Source organism: Jaculus jaculus, chromosome 4, assembly GCF_020740685.1.
Source record: "Jaculus jaculus isolate mJacJac1 chromosome 4, mJacJac1.mat.Y.cur, whole genome shotgun sequence".
Classification (NCBI taxonomy): domain Eukaryota; kingdom Metazoa; phylum Chordata; class Mammalia; order Rodentia; family Dipodidae; genus Jaculus; species Jaculus jaculus.
In genome coordinates, this window is record NC_059105.1 from 113,837,774 (window position 1) to 113,856,016 (window position 18,243).

Here is an 18,243-nt window from a genome sequence, read left to right on the forward strand (position 1 = left end):
GAGGTGCATGAAAGCAGGGTTTATGGTAATTTTAAGCTGAAGAAGTAATCATAGTGCTTACCTTCCCAAGCCCTGTGCCTGTCCTGCCTGAGAAGGGTGGAAATTGCCAGCCTGAATTGTGGCTGTGACCACAGCTTTAGGTAAGATATCTCACTTTTGTGAGCTAAATGGCTGTTGCATCTTTGGAGTCATGGCTCCAGGGAGGATGAATACCATGGTATGAGGTGTGTGTGTATGTGTGTTTGTGTATGTGTGTTTATGTGCAAAAGGACTCAAGTGACTGATATGCGACAGATAAGATTTTGTTAGAGACAGAATGACAGATATGCCTGCATGTGTGATGGGAAATAGATACATAAGAGCCTGTTGCAAACTGTCAGTGTCCTGAGACAAAGTCCTTCCATGAGCCCCTGGACCATGACCACTTGTGCACTTGAGCACAGACATGAGCTCAGAAGTGTGAGTGGCCATGGAGGGACTTTCTCACCCACGTGACACCACTGCAGAGTATATGCATTTGGCAAACATGTTGGTCAGTGACAGATTTGAAAATTTAAAAACTGCCAGGTGTGGTGGCACACACATTTAATCCCAGCAGTCAGGAGGCAGAGGTAGGAGGATCACCATGATTTCAAGGCCTCCCTGAGAATACAGAGTGAATTCCAGGTCAGCCTGGGCTAGAGTAAAACACTACCTTGAAAAACCAAAAAAGTAAAAATTAAAAAATTAAAAAGACTGGTCCATTACTAAAAATCATTTGAGAAACACTATTCTAGAGTTTTCACTTTTTTTCTTTTTTAGAGAGAGAGAGAATTAGCATGCCAGAGCCTCAGCTACTGCAACTGAACGCAGATGCTTGTGCCACCTAATGGGCATGTGTGACCTTGTGCTTGCTGATCTGGACAGTAGAACATGGGCCCTTTGCTTTGCAGGCAAGTGCGTTAACCGCTAAACCTTCTCTCCAGCCTGAGTTTTTACTTTTTCATAATATTTTATTTATTTATTTATTTATTTATTTATTTATTTATTTATTTGACAGAGAACGAGGGAGAGAGAAAGAGAGTGAGAGAGAGAGAGAGAGAGAAACTATAGGTGCACCAGGGCTGTTAGCCACTGCAAATGAACTTCAGATGCATGTACCCCCTTATGCATCTGACTAACGTGGGTCCTGGGGAATGGAACCTGGGTCCTTTGGCTTTGTAGACAAACACCTTAACTGCTAAGCCATCCCTCCAGCCCAAGTTTTTACTTTTTAAAAGAGGTTTCTTTTTTTTTTTTAAAGGCATGTACCACCACACCCAACTTTATTACTTTTTAAGTATTTTTATTTATTTGTTTGTTATTTGAGAAAGAGAGAATGGGCACACCAGGGCTTATACCCACTGCAAATGAACTCCAGACACATGTACCACCTTGTGCATCTGGCTTACATTGTGTCCTGGGGAACTGAACCTGGGCCCCTTGGCTTTGCAGGCAAGTACCTTAACTGTTAAGCCACATTTCCAGCCCCAAAGAAGTTTCTTAACCCAGTGTACAAGATTGTATTTGTGTATTGATACATATGTGTGTTTTTAGGAGAAGGCATTTTGTTGGGTTTAGGACTGACAAAAGATCAGAAACCTGCCTAATGAATTTCCACCTGAGGGATACATGCACACTGTACCTCTTTTTTGGCTGTAATGTACAGTGTGCTTAACAGAAGCCTATTAATAGCTTAATTCCATTCTCTGACATGATGCATGATGCATTATGTGACAGAACACCACGCCAAGGTGGCGGTGATGAATCGTCATCTAACGCACACCAGGTAGCATGTCAGTAGGTGAGCCACTGCTTTTGATCTTTAAAGGTGATTCTTCTTCCTCCCAGTTTGGTCTTTACATGGAGAGCTGTTTTCGTTTGATCACAGACAGATGGGAAGGCTGCACCATGCTGCTCCATAGACTCTGGCCATGGACTGGATTATAGCTTGCTTGCATCCTAGAACTTGAACTTCTTTACTTCCAAGAAGCACTCTCCTATGTTTTCCCATATTCAAAAGAGGGGTGGGTTCTTCAGTTGATAAAGAGAAATCCTTATTTCATAGGTTGATTACCAGCATTTTTTCTTTCTTAAAATAGCACTGGATCTTCTAACTGATTGCTTAACTTGGATGGAACAACAATACTCCTTCCTTTCCTGCCTTTTCTCTTTCTTTGTCATCTAACATTTCTACTGCTTTAAGTTACAGGGCTCTGGTCTACTTGCAGATCTATCTATACACTTCCCTGGCACTGTCTGAGGAAGTGCCTGGCCAGATGGGACCAGAGAAGGATGGCGATAATGGGCTTTGTGGACAGAAATGTCTTTTTTTTTTTTTTTTTAATGCCAGGAGTGAGAGTAAGAGCAAGGGGGATGGGTGGAGAGAACTGGTGCATCAGGGCCTCCAGCCATTGCAATAGAACCCCAGACACATGTGCTCCCTTGTGTGCATGTGTGACCTTGCATGCTTAACCCACTTTGTGAATCTGGCTTATGTGGGACCCGGAGAGTCAAACATAAGTTCTTAGGCTTCACAGGCAAGTGCTTTAACTACCAAACCATCTCTCCAGCCCCAGAAATGCCTTAAAATTATTTTTATTGCTTTTGTTTTTCAAAGTAGGATTTTGCACTATCCCAGGCTGATTTGCAAAACCTTATATAGTCTCAAGGTGGCTTCATACTCATGGTGATTCCCCTACCTCTGTGCCCCAGGTGCTGGGATTAAAGGTGTGTGTCACCATACCTGGCTCAGAAATGTCTCAACCACTAAGCCATCTCTCCAGCCCCCAATGTGGGCTTTTATAGTCATCCTTGGAAGGCTGGGAAGTTGATGAGCTATGCCTCAACTCCAGAGGCTGTTTCTAACTCAGCTCTTCAAGGGTGCCTTGGGTACTAGTGCCCCCATGCCTCATCCAAGGAACAGAGACATCAGCATCTACCTCACAGGACTGTCGCAAGAGGCACATAAGAAAACATCACAAGACCACTTCAAGCACTATAGGATACAGCACACGCTCAGTAAAGATGAGCAGCTCTGCTCTTATTCCTGTGATTGTCAGGGTGGCTCATGGAAGGCTGCACCTAGCTCATCTTTGCCTTTACCCTCTGGCAAGGAGGCACTCACCTTCAGTGCTGAGGGGTGCACAGCCTCTGATGGCGGGTCATCCAAAGCCAGCTCCTGCCTCCTTTCCACTCGGACATCTGCGTAACTGCTCAGAAAAGTGAGAGAACACAGTGCAGGTGGGCTTTGTCCCATTGCTCTCATGTTATCCTCTTACATCCCTTCTCCCCCCCCCCCCATCCCACTGAGGGTCCATCAAAGTGGAGTTGTTGGGATTCACCAGGGGTTTATGAACACATTAGCAGTTAGAAATTATTCTAATGTGACACAAAGCTTTTCTAGCAAGGACATTTCTCAAGAAGCTTATTTATTCATCCAGTTCACTCCCGCTGTCTCTGAGTTAGTGCTATGTGCATGGCGGGCATGCTGCATTACTTAACAGTGAGAAGAAAATGTTTGTACATAGTCACAGTGTGTATATTTATGGCTTTTTCAAGGCAGGGTCTCACTCTAGCCCAGGATGACCTGGAATTCACTATGTAGTCTCAGGGTGGCCTCAAACTCACAGCGATCCTCCTACTGAGTGCTGGGATTAAAGATGTGTGCTACCATGGCCGGCTTAAACATACTTTATTGAAAATTATTTTCAATCAGTGGTTAGTCAAATATACAGATGCAAAAATTCCATGAATACAGAGGCCTATTTATACAATGTAGTCCATTCCTTTACTCCCTATTCTTTGTTTTTTGTTTTTTTTTTTTTCAAGGTAGGGTCTTACTTTAGCCCAGGCTGACCTGGAATTCACTATGTAGTTTCAGGGTGGACTGGAACTCATGGTGATCCTCCAACCTCTGCCTCTCGAGTGCTGGGGTTAAAGGTGTGTGCCACCACGCCCATCTCCCTTCTTTGTTTTGTGAGGTAGGGTGCCCCTGTGTTGCCCAGGTCAACCTGGAACTTGCTATGTGGCCCAGGCTGGACCCATATGTGCACCACCACACTTGGCTCAAAGGCTATTTTTGTTTGTTAGCTTGTTTGTTTTTTCTTGGTTTTCAAGGTGGGGTTTCGCCTAGCCCAGGCTGATATGGAATTTACTATGTAGTCACAGGCTGGCCTCAAACTCATAATGACCCTCGACCTCCCAAATGCTGTGATTAAAGGCACATGCCTCCACACCCAGCTTAAAGACTCTTTTCTAAATCAGCTTCAAGCTGATTTATGTTCCTAGCATTTCGTGGCTGGGTAGAGGACTTTTCTCCTTCCCTTCTAGGAGTTGGGACCCCACACAGGATGCATCTATGTCACTGGGCTTGTTGCCTCCCTCTGACTCCTTGCTCAGCTACTCTGTGCTGAGGGCTTCTTGGGACTAAGGGATCCACAGGGACTCTCAAGAGCCACCCTGACTGCTCTTCCCATACTAGCTCACTTGCCAGCAGAGGTTTTAAAACATTAAAGTAAAAGGAGTGTGTGCCTGAGTTATTTAGAAGCAATGTCTTAATTTTCTTCTCAAAACAGCAGTGGGGGGAAAGCTGGGGGCTGGATAGAAATGAAGGAAAAAATATGTAAGTAGGTCAGTGAAGCAAGAATTTACAAAGTAATATTCTGGCAGCCACAGAGTTCATAAGACTGTCAAGGGGGCCTGACTAAAATCTCAAAGGAAAGCTTAACCCTGGGAGGAGAGAGCTGGATATGTACCTGGGCAGAGGTGAGCCCCAAGCAGGAATTGTCCTGCTTGCTGGAAATGATAGCTCTGGCCTTTCCTCTGGAATAGTGTGTACCTGAGCTGGCTACTAATCATCCCTGACCATCAGAGGCCTCATGCATCTTCCTAAGCACAACAAGGACACTCAGAGCAGCTGCCCACATGATACCTGACCACTGAGTGCGTGCACACGATGAACTCGGGCTTGGAGTTCCACTGGTGGTAGGTGATGTAGTAGTGGGTCTGCAGCCAAATCCACTGCTGCCCTTTAGTCAGAAACCGGTAGCAACACGACTTCCCTTTGCCAAACTGCATCACTAGAAGTAGAAAATGAATTTTGCATGGAACATAAGTCAATGTGAAAATCACTTTTTCCTCATGAGTTATTACTATAATCTAAGTATTTGAAAAGAGCACCAAGAGAACACCAAACATTGCTTATTTATCTAGTTGTACTGTTGGTTTTTTTTATTTTAAGGCTACTACTAGTCATCCAGTGCTTTTTAGACGGGAATGTTGAACTTGAGGCCTGGTGTCTACTAGGCAAATACTCTAGGAATTCATTACAACCTCAGTCAAGTTAGGGACTTCTTAACATAATGATTTACATACATTCCCAAATGCTCAGAAGCTTGAAGATATCTTTACAGAAGGGCAAACAGGGACAGATTGTTAAGCTGGAGGTTTATTACAACGATGCTCTGGCTTTCTTGGAGCCCACCCTCCTGCTGCAGATGAGCTGTCTTTGGAGTTGCAAAAGCTGAGCACAGACACTGGGAAAAATGAACCCCAAATCGACCTAATAGCCAGCAAATGATGGACAGATTCAGGGGCCATCGGTTAGCAGCTAAGACTCAGTCTACATATTTCTAGAATACAGAAGGTCTGGCATGGATATATATATCCCAGGCCTCCTCCTGTAGCCACAAAGTTGTCTGGATCCTCTATAGTTATGCTTATGGATGGCTCCTTTGGGGGTGCTCAGAACTGAATAGATGCTGAATTTGTAGTAGTTCATGCAAGGCAGAAAGATGAATTATGGATCCAAGAAGAATAATAGTTTGGCTTTTTGTTGTTGTTTTGTTCTGTTCTGTTTTTTGAGGTAGGGTCTCACTCTAGTCCAGGCTGATCTGGAATTCACTATGTAGTCTCAGAATGGCCTCGAACTCATGGCAATCCTCCTACCTCTGCCTCCCCAGTGCTGGGATTAAAGGCATGCTCCACCATACCCAGCCAAGTTGGCTTTTAATGCCATAGCACCTGGTATTTAGCATGTCTTAATACAAACAGTCAAGAGGAACCTTACCTAGGAAACTAAAGCTACCAAAGGAGCCACTGACATGGACCATCTTCAAAGAGTTAAGCCAACAAAGTGAGGGTGTGGGCTCCACAGAGCAAGAAACTTGCCCACGTCACAGGGCAAGTCTTTCAAATGTCAAGGGTAATTTGTTTGCCTGAGTAGTTATTATATGCTAGAAAAGTAAGGTGCAGCCAAAGGTTTAAAGCAGTCATGCTTCTTAATTTTTTAAAAAATGTTTATTTGCAAGGTGAGAGAGAGAGAGAGAAAGAGGGAGAGAAAGAGGGAGAGGGAGAAAACAGGTAAACCAGGGTCTTCAACTGTTGCAAGTGAACTCCAGATGCATGCACTACTCTGGCTTTATGTGGGTACTGGGGAATCAAACCAGGGTCCTTAGACTTTGCAGGCAAGCACCTTAACTACTGAGTCATTTCTCTAACCCCACTTCTCAAATTATAATGTGTTCACAATCAGCTGAGGACCTTGTAAAAATGGATATTCTGATTTGTTAGGCCGCGTATCTGCTCTGTTCCAAATGTAATCCAAGCCTATTCCTCCTATAAGATCAGCAGAGAAGAAAGTTCTAACTGGTACCACAGATGCAGTACCTACTGGAGAATACCAGTGGCCAATTCATCCAAGTTGCTTGTCAATGCTATGATAAATGCTCCTGTTCAAATCCAAACATTGTCAGTGGAAATGGTTTGAATGGTTAGTTCTTAACTTCCCTTGTGAAGTGAATACTAGAAAATCTTGTAATTCTCACTTGCTCACATCATAAGTCCTAACCCACTTAAGTTTGCCAGAGTTTTCTTTTGTGGCATGGAGCCATCTTACAGGGTCGCCTGCTTCTTGGTTTCCCAGCAGACCTGCCCTGCAGTGCAGCAAGGAGATGCTGGCCCATGCTGGACACTCAAGTACAAAGCCACTACCTGGGAGAATGTGGCATCTACCCTGTGGTATTGGCCCTATGGTTTGGCAACCAATGCCTATCTGTTGACTAAAGAACCTGCATATGCATTCAGTACTTTTTCTTTCAAGCGCATTACATAACCTAAAAGAAATTCTAGCCTGTCTTCATTTATTGATTGGGATTAAACAACATGCCTATTTGGATGATACAGGAACATGTTGGAGATTGGGGCAAAGTCAATTCCAAGTTAAAGCAGGGCACACAAGGGAAGAAGCAGAAAAGACCATCCACCATGCTCCCACTGCACAAAAACCAAGACCTTCTACCATCTTAAGAAGATGCTGGGGAGCGAGCCCTGCTTGTAAAGCAAGCACAGGGCACCTGTCTGGGATGGCGAGTGGTACTCACGGTGCTGGTGGCACCTCGCCAGGAGTTCCAGGTCATCGATGTGGTAGTAGTCATAGCCCGAGGTACCCAGCACTTCAAAGGGCAGGTATCCTATGATTGGAGGGGCTCTGCGAGAGGACGAGGAGAATGCTTCATGAAAGGAAACCCTGTAGGACTCACGTACTGCCCCAGGGCTCCACACGGAGGGACAGGTTGCAAGCTCAGTGGTCCATACATAGGGGCTCCATTCCCTTGGCATAACTCAGCCCAAATAACAAAAAACGTTTATTGCTATAGAATGATTAAAAACAGCTACAGGCTGGGCTAACTCAATACCCAAGTGTAATGAAAAGTTAAAGGGTGGGAAGGGGTGGGTTTTAGTTCTTAAATTGAATGATGTTACAGAAGAAAGGAAAAGTTTGGACTGAAGGATCAAAGGGGAGTTAACAGAAATCAGAGGATGTTTTATTTTTTTTTCCACATCTGCTTTTGCCTTATTAGGAGATGGAAATGGCTTAAGTGGGGATTCCCCCCCTCCCCAAGATGTTCTAGGGCTGAGACTGCAACTTGAACACAGAACCTATGGTCAGGTGCACGGATGGACAACACCTCTCTTTTGGCCAGAAGCACGTTTTCTTCTGTGGAGGAGAACTTCCTCCTCAATGGACCAGGCTGGACTTTCTGTCCCAGGCTGAGCCTGGCTCATGCAAACCCAACCCAAATATGTTTTTCTTTTCACAAACCTGTGATCCAGAAATAAAAATTTCCATTCCAAGCTATGCCTTGAAGTGAATTCCTCTAAAGGTTCGTCACCTATGCACATTTCCTGTATTGGAAGGGGAGAAAAACCATAATGTTGCTCAGGATGCCAAATGCTCACTCTAGGTTTGTTCAAGAGGAATGCATGGTGGGTAACAGCAGTTATGATTGTCCCAAGCCAGTCTCCAAGTCATGTTGGACTGAAATTTGTCATCTGTAGCTAATTTTGGTATTAACTGATACTAAATTTATTTCACAAACTGGGGAAAAATACCTAGGAGCCAAAATGCTACACCACTCCCTTCCCATTATCTGGAACTGTGTGGTAAACATGTGGAAAATGGCTTTTCATCTGAATTTGAATTACTAGTTTAACTCTGCATTTGTGCCAGAGATGAGAAGTGCAATCAGAGGAGAAAATACAATAAACTCTCAGCTGTTTGACTTTCACTTCTGATCCACGCCAGAACTGAGTGCTATGGTGCAGAAGAGGGAAAGGTTTATAATTATCCAATAGCACCCTGGGGGGCTGACTGGTGCTTACTGCTGGCTTCAAACTAAGTACCTACCAGGAACCTGGTAAGAGGTGGGACATGTGGGGCAGACACAGAACTAGACATTTAGATTTTTCAAAGCTAGAGACAACCTTATTGCAATTTTATCCTCTCACATAAAGACAATTATTGGCATTTAACCACATGTGACTTTATAGAAATAGGTCCACACTATGACTTTGTTGCAAATGACTTACCTTTAAGAACTGCGGTGTTGCCAGACGCACAGTAGCGATGAAACAGACCTCCTTTCCCAGGGACACTCGGCAAGGTCTTGAAAGGGCATTGTCAAAGCCATTACAGGAGGGGCTAGGCACTGGGAGTGGAGAGACACACAGGTTAGCCCTGCCTGGTGACAGCAGCCAACCTCTACCTGGTACTTACTGTAAACCATGCCCTGCTTCTAGGACTTATGTAGACTAATTCATTTCATTCTTTTAACTTGATAAGGTGGGTACTCCTGTTATCCCCACTGCACAGATTTGGAAACTGAGGTACTTGTTCAAAGCCAACTTGCTAGAAGTAGAGCTGGGAATTGAGCTCACATCTATAGCCACTACACCACACTTCTTACTTTCACTAGCCTTGTAGTTTCTAATTGTGCTGGGAAAACTGCTCTACAACACAAGAAGGCTCTCCTTTTGCAGGAAGGTTGTGGATGCTCACATATGCCTCTGTTTTAAGGATGCATACTGTGGTCAGTGTTTCTGATACTGATGATCCCATGGAAAGCAGTGGTGTCTTCACAAGCATTGGAACCCTCTTCCCCACTCGCGCTGGCTGGACATGCAGGGATTCAAGGGCATCTATCCCAAGCTCACCTTTGGGAGCCCAGGATGATGTGAGGTCTAGGCTGCTGAGGAGATGTTCTTGAGGTTTAGAGAGTAATGGTTTGGATCTGGGATGTTTCTCAATGGCCCATGTATAAGGCCTAGTCTCCAGGTTGTGTTACTGGGACATGGTTTTAGAGCATTGGGAAGCTTGCCCTTGAAGGGGATTAGACTCTGTACTCTTTCATTTTCTCTTTCTTTTCCAACCATACTCTACCATGTGTTCCCTGCTATGATGGTCTGTCTCAACATGGTCCTAAAAGCAAGAAGATCAACAGGCCATACACTGAAACCTCTGAAACTGTGAGCCAAAATAACCTTGTATCCACTTAACTTGTCATAGTAACAGACAGCTGCTTAGCGCACAGTGGGTACAACACTCAGTAACTATGCAGCACTGCACAGGTGGTAGCCTCTGTCCCACGTGTCTGCTTGCTTATCACCACAAGTCTAAGGAGGTCCCATGCTCCTTATTTAGAGGTGAGGAAACTGATGAGGAGGATCATTAGGGAGGATCCATGAATAAACCAAGGTTACTAGAGTGGAGACTTGGAACAGCTGCCAACCAGGTCTTTGAACCCCACATCCAGGTTCTACCAGGGAAGAAATGGAGTGGATGAGGTTCATGTCCACCACAGTATTGAGACCAAACTCCAAGGGCCTCTGTGGGAGTAACCACTCGACATCAGTGTTGTTTTCCTTTGGGGTCACCAGACTCATCTTCAGGGTGGCTGTGAAGAACCAATTGATCTTTTGGCCAAGAAACTTTTTTGTTATTTTTGAATTTGGAGATAGGGTCTCATGTAGCTCAGGTAGCCTCAAACTATTGCTGAGGATGACCTTGAATTTTTGATCCTCTACTGCCCTACTGCTGAGAGAACAGGTGTCTGCCACCATGCCTCATTTTATGTGGTGCTGGGGAATGAACCCAGGGCTTCATGAATGCTAGTCAAGGTCTCTACAAACCCAGCCCAAGTTATATTGTTTTTAGGTGGAATTTGCTAGGTGAGGAGGGAACCGTGTTGACTATGAAATATCCAAATTAGCACATACATGAAATTCAACTATTGACTTGGCTCCCATGGGACCTTTGGCTTGGCTATTTGGACCTTGCTCAGATGAGCTCATTCAGAAGTTGAGGCACTGGTACAAAAAGCACACTCTCTTCTCTTTTAAAGATGTGGTTGATTATAGCTGGCCTTCTACATTCAAGGGTGCTGAATCTACAAATTTAAACAACTGTGGATGTAAAATGTTTGAAGAAAGCCTTTATATCTGTACTAAACATTATATATGTATCTTTATTCTCTAAGCAATACAGCATAGCATTCATATTGTGTTAGGATGTCTAAGTCATCTTTAGAGATGATTTAAAGTATATGGGAGGATGTATGTAGGTAACATGAAAACAAAAATATAAAGCATTTGCACATCCATGAGTTTTGGCATCTTTGAGGCATCTGAGAACCAACTCCCCCATAGGTACCAGGGAATAACTATATAACATGTGCATTATGAACTTGAAAGTTTTAATATCATTATGTTTTCCAATTTAACTAAGTCATATGAAAACCAAATGCATTTTAAAATGAAATCTGCAAGATTATATTTCATTTTCCAATCATTTTTTTATTTTATGCATTTATAGGTCTGTAAATGATTCTATAATGTGGTCTTCTCCTGACTAGCATGAATAAATTCATTTTACCAAACATACTCTGAATTCATTCACATAAATACTAATAAATGTTTCCAAACATGAATACAAAGTGGATAAAATAAAACATAGTGGTCTCTAGAGAGTTTACATCTGTCATGAGTTGGCTTAGACTATTGTAGATTCGTTTTGTAGGGTGAGCCAAGAAATTTATCAAGGGGAAGCAAAACAATCCCACATAAGGAAAGGTCTGCAGATGTGAACATCTGTGCAATAAAAAAAAGACATTAAAATTTTCCCAGATGTGAAATACTCTCTGCTTGAATCTAAGAGACATTACCCAGCCAGATAATGACCTAATGAAATTCTTTTGACTCTTTCAGAATGCTGAGACCTTGCAAGCAGGCTTCTGAGGACTCACCAGGAATTTAAGAGGTCTCCTTCTATCTCTAAAGGATATACCTTGTTTGGACCATCTTTTGGCTACTAAACTCATGTTCAGCAAAGGCAAAGACCTTCCTCTTGATTTACTGAGAGGAGAAGAGGGGACAGAAAAGATGGAGAAGTGGGAACCACCTGCCCAAGACATGCTCCTTCCTTGTGGGGAGCAGAGACCTACACAATGCTCATCAAATTTTATAGACCATATTCTTGCCCTGGCTACTTCCCAACATAGTTTTTTAAATTTTTTTTGTTGTTCATTTTTATTTAGTTATTTGAGAGCAACAGACAGACAGAGAGAAAGAGGCAGACAGAGAAAGAGAGAGAGAGAATGGGCGCGCCAGGGCCTCCAGCCACTGCAAACGAACTCCAGATGCGTGCGCCCCCTTGTGCATCTGGCTAATGTGGGTCCTGGGGAATTGAGCCTCAAACCAGGGTCCTTAGGCTTCACAGGCAAGCGCTTAACTGCTAAGCCATCTCTCCAGCTCAACATAGTTTTTAAAAAAATACTTTTTTATTTACTTGAGAGAGAGGAAGAGAAAGGAAGATGGGTGGGAGAAAGATGGGTTTGCCAAGGCCTCTAGCCACTGCAAAGGAACTCCAGATGCATATATCACCTTGTGCATCTGGCTTATGTGGGTACTGGGTAACCAAACCTGGGTTCTTCGGTTTCGCAGGCAAGTGCCTTAACTGCTAAGCTATCTCTTCAGCCCCCAACATAGCTTTATCTGTTATTTTACAACTTTACAGGCTTTAAAGATGAAAATGTACCCCCAAAGGGAAGTTTCATTATTGCTTATAGCCTGTACTTGGTCAGCTACATACTTTCCACTGGACCCAGAATTGAACAATTTCTTCTTCAAACAAGCCTTCCCCACCAAAACCCTAACTATCTGAGAGCCTACTTCAGGGTGATAGGTAGCAAACCAGGATGAATGTTTCAGTAGAGGCCGAGAGGAAAACCAAAGGGAGGAAGCTCCTTAAACACTTTGCCAGTTGTGCCTGCAATGACCTTTTCCTCACAGCATGAGGCTCCTCGCAGATTCCAGAGTGAACACAGGAGCACGCGGGCCTTCCTTCACAGTCATCTTTAACATTGAGAAGAACTCTTTGGCACTTCAGATCCCATGGTAGTTTAAAGCCATTAATTAAGGATTCAATTAGTTGTTTTAATTTAAGTAATAGAAAAAAATACATATAATTACAAGTGGCTTCCTTATTCCCAGAAGAATTCACTGCTAAATGCAGGCTCAGCCCTGTTCTTTTAGATCTCCCATCATTCACTTTCTTGCTACATTTTCCCACAAGAGGCCTGTTACTCAAAATTGATCTTACCCTCGCCAAAAGCTAAGTAGAAGCCTTCCCCATGTGGAAGCCGAGTCTTGATGTCCAGTACTGAGCAGGTGTCCTACACATAGCAGGTACTCAACATATGTTAACTGCTTGAACTTCTCTGGGGAGGACCTTCTGTTTCATACCCAAATTATGCTTAAGGCTTAGCTTAGGAAGGAATATTCTAGTCCTTTCCAGAAATTAGTACACAGATTTTGGAACTTTAGGGTGGCTTCTCCCCCACAGCATGAGCTGGTGCTCCTGGGGCCTGATCTACTTTGCCACCATAGTCCACAAAACATGGTTCTGGGACTCCATGGTACTCAAGCTAGCTCACTACAGTACATTGGTCAGAAGAGGCCTGAGAAAGACAGTAACTGAGACAAGAAGCAATTGCTATTGTGGGATGGTAAGCAGGGAAAGAGCCTGTCATGGGATCCTACTTGGAGTGATGCAAGATGGTGTTATTTTGGGTCTTCATATTAAAAATTTTGGTTCACAGGTTATTAAGCCCTGAACTTTACATGGTAGTCTCTATTTTCAGGTACCAAGAAGGAGTTTTGTTTTGGGCTAGTGTCCTTAGACTTCCCAAAGTAGGATGTTCCCAAACCCCTTAGTTTAATAGATAGCCCGAATATGTGGATATGGTTTTGGACGATGAAAAGAAGAAATTATTAGCATATTCACAAGAAATTTCCTACCTATTACATACTAGTTTGAGACCCTTCCCTGCTCCCCTTGTGGCATGTTTTGTTGGGTATGTTCTGAATGGCCAGGTGTGGCAGTTCCTAGGAGGCAGCACAACCACTCTGTCACTTTGTGGCTGGAGCCCTGCGCACCTCGCTCATTTTTCTGTTCTGCCAGGTCCACTTACAGGGAAGAGCAATGGCCGAGAGAAAGTAAGAACCACATATAAGAAAGCTGGGCTTTGCAATTTGCTGGCTTGACAAAAAAAGACAAACAAACAAACAAACAAACAAAAACAAAACCAAAAACCTACTAAATCATTTCCCAGTGGTCTTTATGAGTATTTTTAGGGGACAGAGGACATTGGTGATGGTGTTAAGACACCCACCTGAGGGTTGGTACGAACAGGGTCAAGTTATTTGTATGTTCAAGAATGTGAATGAACTTCCTCTTTGGGCCTGCATGCAGTCTGGGTATTTCTGTCAAGTCCTTAGCACAATGATAGGATACCGTATACAAAAATGGTTCCCCACTCTTAGAGTGGAACAAGCAGAAAGATGTGCTTGATAAAAGTAAGACCATTTCTCTTGGCTACACTTAAAAAAATATTTATTTTCAAGAAAGAGAGACAGAGAGACGGACACTGGGCACCCCAGGGCCTCTAACTGCTGTAAGTGAATTCCAGATACATGCACCACTTTGTGCATCTGGCTTTATGGGGGTACTGGGGAATGAAACCCGGGTTGTTAGGCTTTGCAGGCTAGTGCCTTAACCGCCGAGCCATCTCTCCAGGCCCCTTGGCTCTGTGTGGGATCACGCCCTTGGGTAACAGCGTGTTCGTCAGCGTGATCTTAGCCCCACCACGATCTAATCTGGCGGCAATCACCACTGCTGGGGAAGAAATGAAGTGCTGCCTTGCTGAGCACACTTTGCCTTCTGTTCTCTGGGCCAGTGATGGTTACATCAGACACTCCTTCTACAAGCCTTCCAACTCCTATCTGTTTCCAGGGACCTCTGGTGTGCATGCCCCTTGATCTCTTAATGGAAACATCTCAACTAATTCAGCTCAGGGTGAAACAAAAGCGACAACCTCTGAGCCAGGCAACCTAGAGCAATCCCAGGGAGCACATGGGAGTGTTACAAGCTGGCAGGCCTCTGCTGCTGCCAGTGTTTCAACTCTGGTGCTGTGGTTAGAGGCGAGTAGGTAAAATGAGGGCAGGGAAACTTTTATACTCTGGCGTGTGGTTTCTGGAAAGCTCAGAGTGGAATGTTTGCTGAGGATGACCTATTTGGAACCACACCAGCAACTTTTGAAATACTGCATTCTGGATTTCAGTCAGATGCACATTTAATCTGAATCTGGGGGAGAAGCAAATAAAGGATTGCCTTCTTTTTTGTTCTTATTTATTTATTTAAAAGACACAGAGAGGGAAATATACAGAGAATGGGCATGCAAGGGCCTCCATCCATTGCAAATGAACTCCAGGCACATGCATCACCTTGTGCATCTGATTCACATGGGTCCTGGGGAATCGAACCTGGGTCCTTTGGCTTTGCAGACAAGCACCTTACTTGCTAGGCCATCTCTCTAGCCCAGGATTACCTTCTTTTTGTGTGAAATTATCAGGCGCTAATGCTGTTTCTTAGGACCCTTAAAGCACAGATGTTTACCATGTCTTTGAAAATCACCCAGCTGGTTTCTTCCCACTTTGGGCAGTAGGGTGGAGGAGGAAGTGATACTTGGTCCCGTATTTAATTGAAAAAGTGAAAAGATAAGATGGTGGGTCTGTCCAACAGCATCTCTTTCTTTATCTCTCTCTCTCTTTTTAAATCTGTTACAGGACAATCATCGCCCAAACAAAGTCTTTTCATTTCAACACTATTCTAGAACTAGTCAGTGTGGGAGGCAGAGGAAGACAAGGCTGCTGGGATCAGCAAACCCACCCCACTGCCAAGCACCAGCGGCATCCAGCTTGGCTTTTTCTCTGGGAGAAGATGGGATGTGTGGCCACCTAGCACAGCAGACCCCCAAGTGAACATTTCTTTCTTTTTTTCCAAGTGAACATTTCTAAAACAGACAACTTTCTTATCCTATTTCCTAACACATATTTCTTCACAAATTAAAAACCCAGGCTAGGGCTAGAGAGATGGCTTAGCAGTTGATGTACTTGCCTTCAAAGCCTCAGGACACAGGTTCAATTCCCCAGTACCCACATAAGCCAGATGCACAAGGTAGCGCATGTGTCTGGTGTCCTTTGCAGTGGAGTGGCTAGAGGTCCTGATATGCTCATTCTCTCCCTCCTCTCAAATAAATAAATTTAAAAAAACAACATGCTAAAGTGAAGTCCTATCTTCCCTCCCCTCTCTCTAGAACACCACGGGCAAATGGTCAAGTGCTAAGGCATGACTAATGTGCAAATATTGAGGTAGGAGAAAATTCCATTTTGCTTAAGTATTTGGGCAACTACTGTTGTGTTTACATAGCCCAAGGGAACTAGGGAGGAGGACAGAAGCAAACTGGGTATCATCCCCCTGTGAATCGAGAAACTTCCTACTGTAGTATATAATCTCTTAGCAAAGGGAAAGTTTCCTTCCTCCATTCTTCCCTTCCTTCTTCCCTTCCTCCCTCCTTCATTCCCTCTTTCCCTCCATCCCTCCATCTCTTCCTCCCTCCCTCCCTTAATTTTCCAAACATTTGCAAAGGGCAGAGAGCTGGGGGAATCCTGAAGTGTTATTTGGGTCAGCAGGCAAGCAGGCAGGATCCATATCTATGTAATTTAAGCCCTTGCTGGCTCAGTCTCACCTTCTCTCTCCCCTGTGCTTCCTGAAGATGGAACCCAAGACCTTGTGCACACGAGGCAAGCACCATACCATTGTGCCATACCCCTAGCCCTTATTTTCTAGTTTAACAATAAGAACTAAACATACAGGGCTGGAGGGCTGACTCAGTGGCTAAAGGCACTTGCTAGCAAAGCCTGATGGAACAGGTTCCCCAGTACCCAGGTAAAGCCAGGTGAACAAAGTGGTACATGAATCTGGAGTTTGTAGTGGCAGGAGGCCCTGGCACACCCACCCATTTCCTCTCATACTCCTTTCTCCCTCTCTCTCTTTGAAAATAAGTAACATATTTTAAAAAATTATACATACAATGTATAAACAATGTGGCATTTCATGCAGATGTTACGCTACATTTAAATCAGAGAGGGCATATGTATCTCCTTAAACGTTCGTCATTTCTTTGTGGTCAATGAACATTCATGACCCTTTCTTCTTTCAAACCAGTTCCTCTTCTATTCTGATATCTTTTTTTTCATCATCTATGACAACACGTTAATGGGCCCAATATTGTGCAGACACAAATAGCCACTGTGAGGTCATGTGTGCCATGCCACTTGAAATAACAGTACATTATGGCTGTCACCCTGTTGTGTGATGGAACAACACAAGAGTTTACCTCTTCTGAGTATAGAAAGCCCACACATTTTACTTTGGGTCATTTCCTTTAGTGCCCAAGGACTCCCCATTTACATCTGGGAACTCTTGTCTCAATAAAGCCCTTCTAACTTTGGTTTGTACAATAGGCTCTGGAGAGAAAGTACATTCAGGGTTTCAAGATTTCTACTTTCAGTGCTACATGTTAAGGCAGTGACAGTTAAAAAGTCTCACATAATTTCCACACATTCTTTCAAACAAACAAACACAGCCTCGACTTAAAGTGAAAATAAAGCCTTCCTTGTTGAAAACATGTCCCAGGTATTGAGAATGAAGCCTGCCTTTTTCCTTGAAGCTCTCTGAGATGTGATACATGACAAGATGCTTCAAAATAATATTAGGCAGCTTCTTGAGAGCTATGGAAATGTAAATTCACAAAGGATATGACTGCTGCTCATCAGCCAGGAACAATGTTCTTTTCATTAGGTGTGTGCACTGTTGTCATAGGGACATGTGGGAACAGTATCCCATAATTTCCGCACTCTGAGGGTCAGGGTGCCTTTCCCTCATACATGTGGCCACTTAGAATAATTTACTATTCTAGCAGCTGGAATTATGGACAACACATACACACACACAGACAAAGAGGGGGTGGGGCGGAGAGTTGAGAAACTGAGATAAAGCACGTACAGAATAGCGTTCACTGGCTAAGCTTCTTTTGGTGCTGGGGACTGAACACAGCGTACAGTGTACAGCTCAGTGGTGCTTAGTATATATTTTTATTTTCTTTCTTTCTTCTTTCATCTTTTTTTTTTTTTTTTTGAGGAAGGTATTCACTCTAACCCAGACTATGTAGTTCAGGATGGCCTTGAACTCACAGTGATCTTTGAGTGCTAGGATTAAAGGTGTGTGCCACCATGCCTGGCCTGCTTAGTACATTGTATGGTACAACATTGCTGCCATCTATCTCCAAAATTCTTTCTTTTTTTAAAATTTGTTTTATTTGAGAGGGTGAAAAAGAGGCAGATACAGAGAAAGAGAGAATGAGCATGCTAGGGCCTCTAGCCACTGCAAACAAACTCTAGATGTATGTATCACCTTGTACATTTGGCTTACATAGGTCCTGGTGAATTGAACCTAGGTCCTTTGACTGCAGGCAAGTGCCTTAACTG

The 18,243-nt window shown here is 43.7% G+C and overlaps 1 protein-coding gene across 7 annotated transcripts in view; it reads right to left on the bottom strand.

Moving 5' to 3' along the window:
• Npas2 (neuronal PAS domain protein 2) overlaps window positions 1-18,243 on the bottom strand; it is a 182,958-nt gene that overhangs the window by 33,006 nt on the left and 131,709 nt on the right. For all 7 annotated transcript variants that reach the window (XM_045147916.1, XM_045147917.1, XM_045147915.1 and 4 more), the window contains exons 8-12: window positions 8,890-9,008; window positions 8,123-8,205; window positions 7,401-7,507; window positions 4,952-5,099; window positions 3,146-3,230 (exon numbers count right to left, since the gene is read on the bottom strand). In XM_045147916.1, coding sequence (XP_045003851.1) covers window positions 3,146-3,230; window positions 4,952-5,099; window positions 7,401-7,507; window positions 8,123-8,205; window positions 8,890-9,008 — 542 coding nt within the window. The remainder of the gene's footprint in view (window positions 1-3,145; window positions 3,231-4,951; window positions 5,100-7,400; window positions 7,508-8,122; window positions 8,206-8,889; window positions 9,009-18,243) is intronic.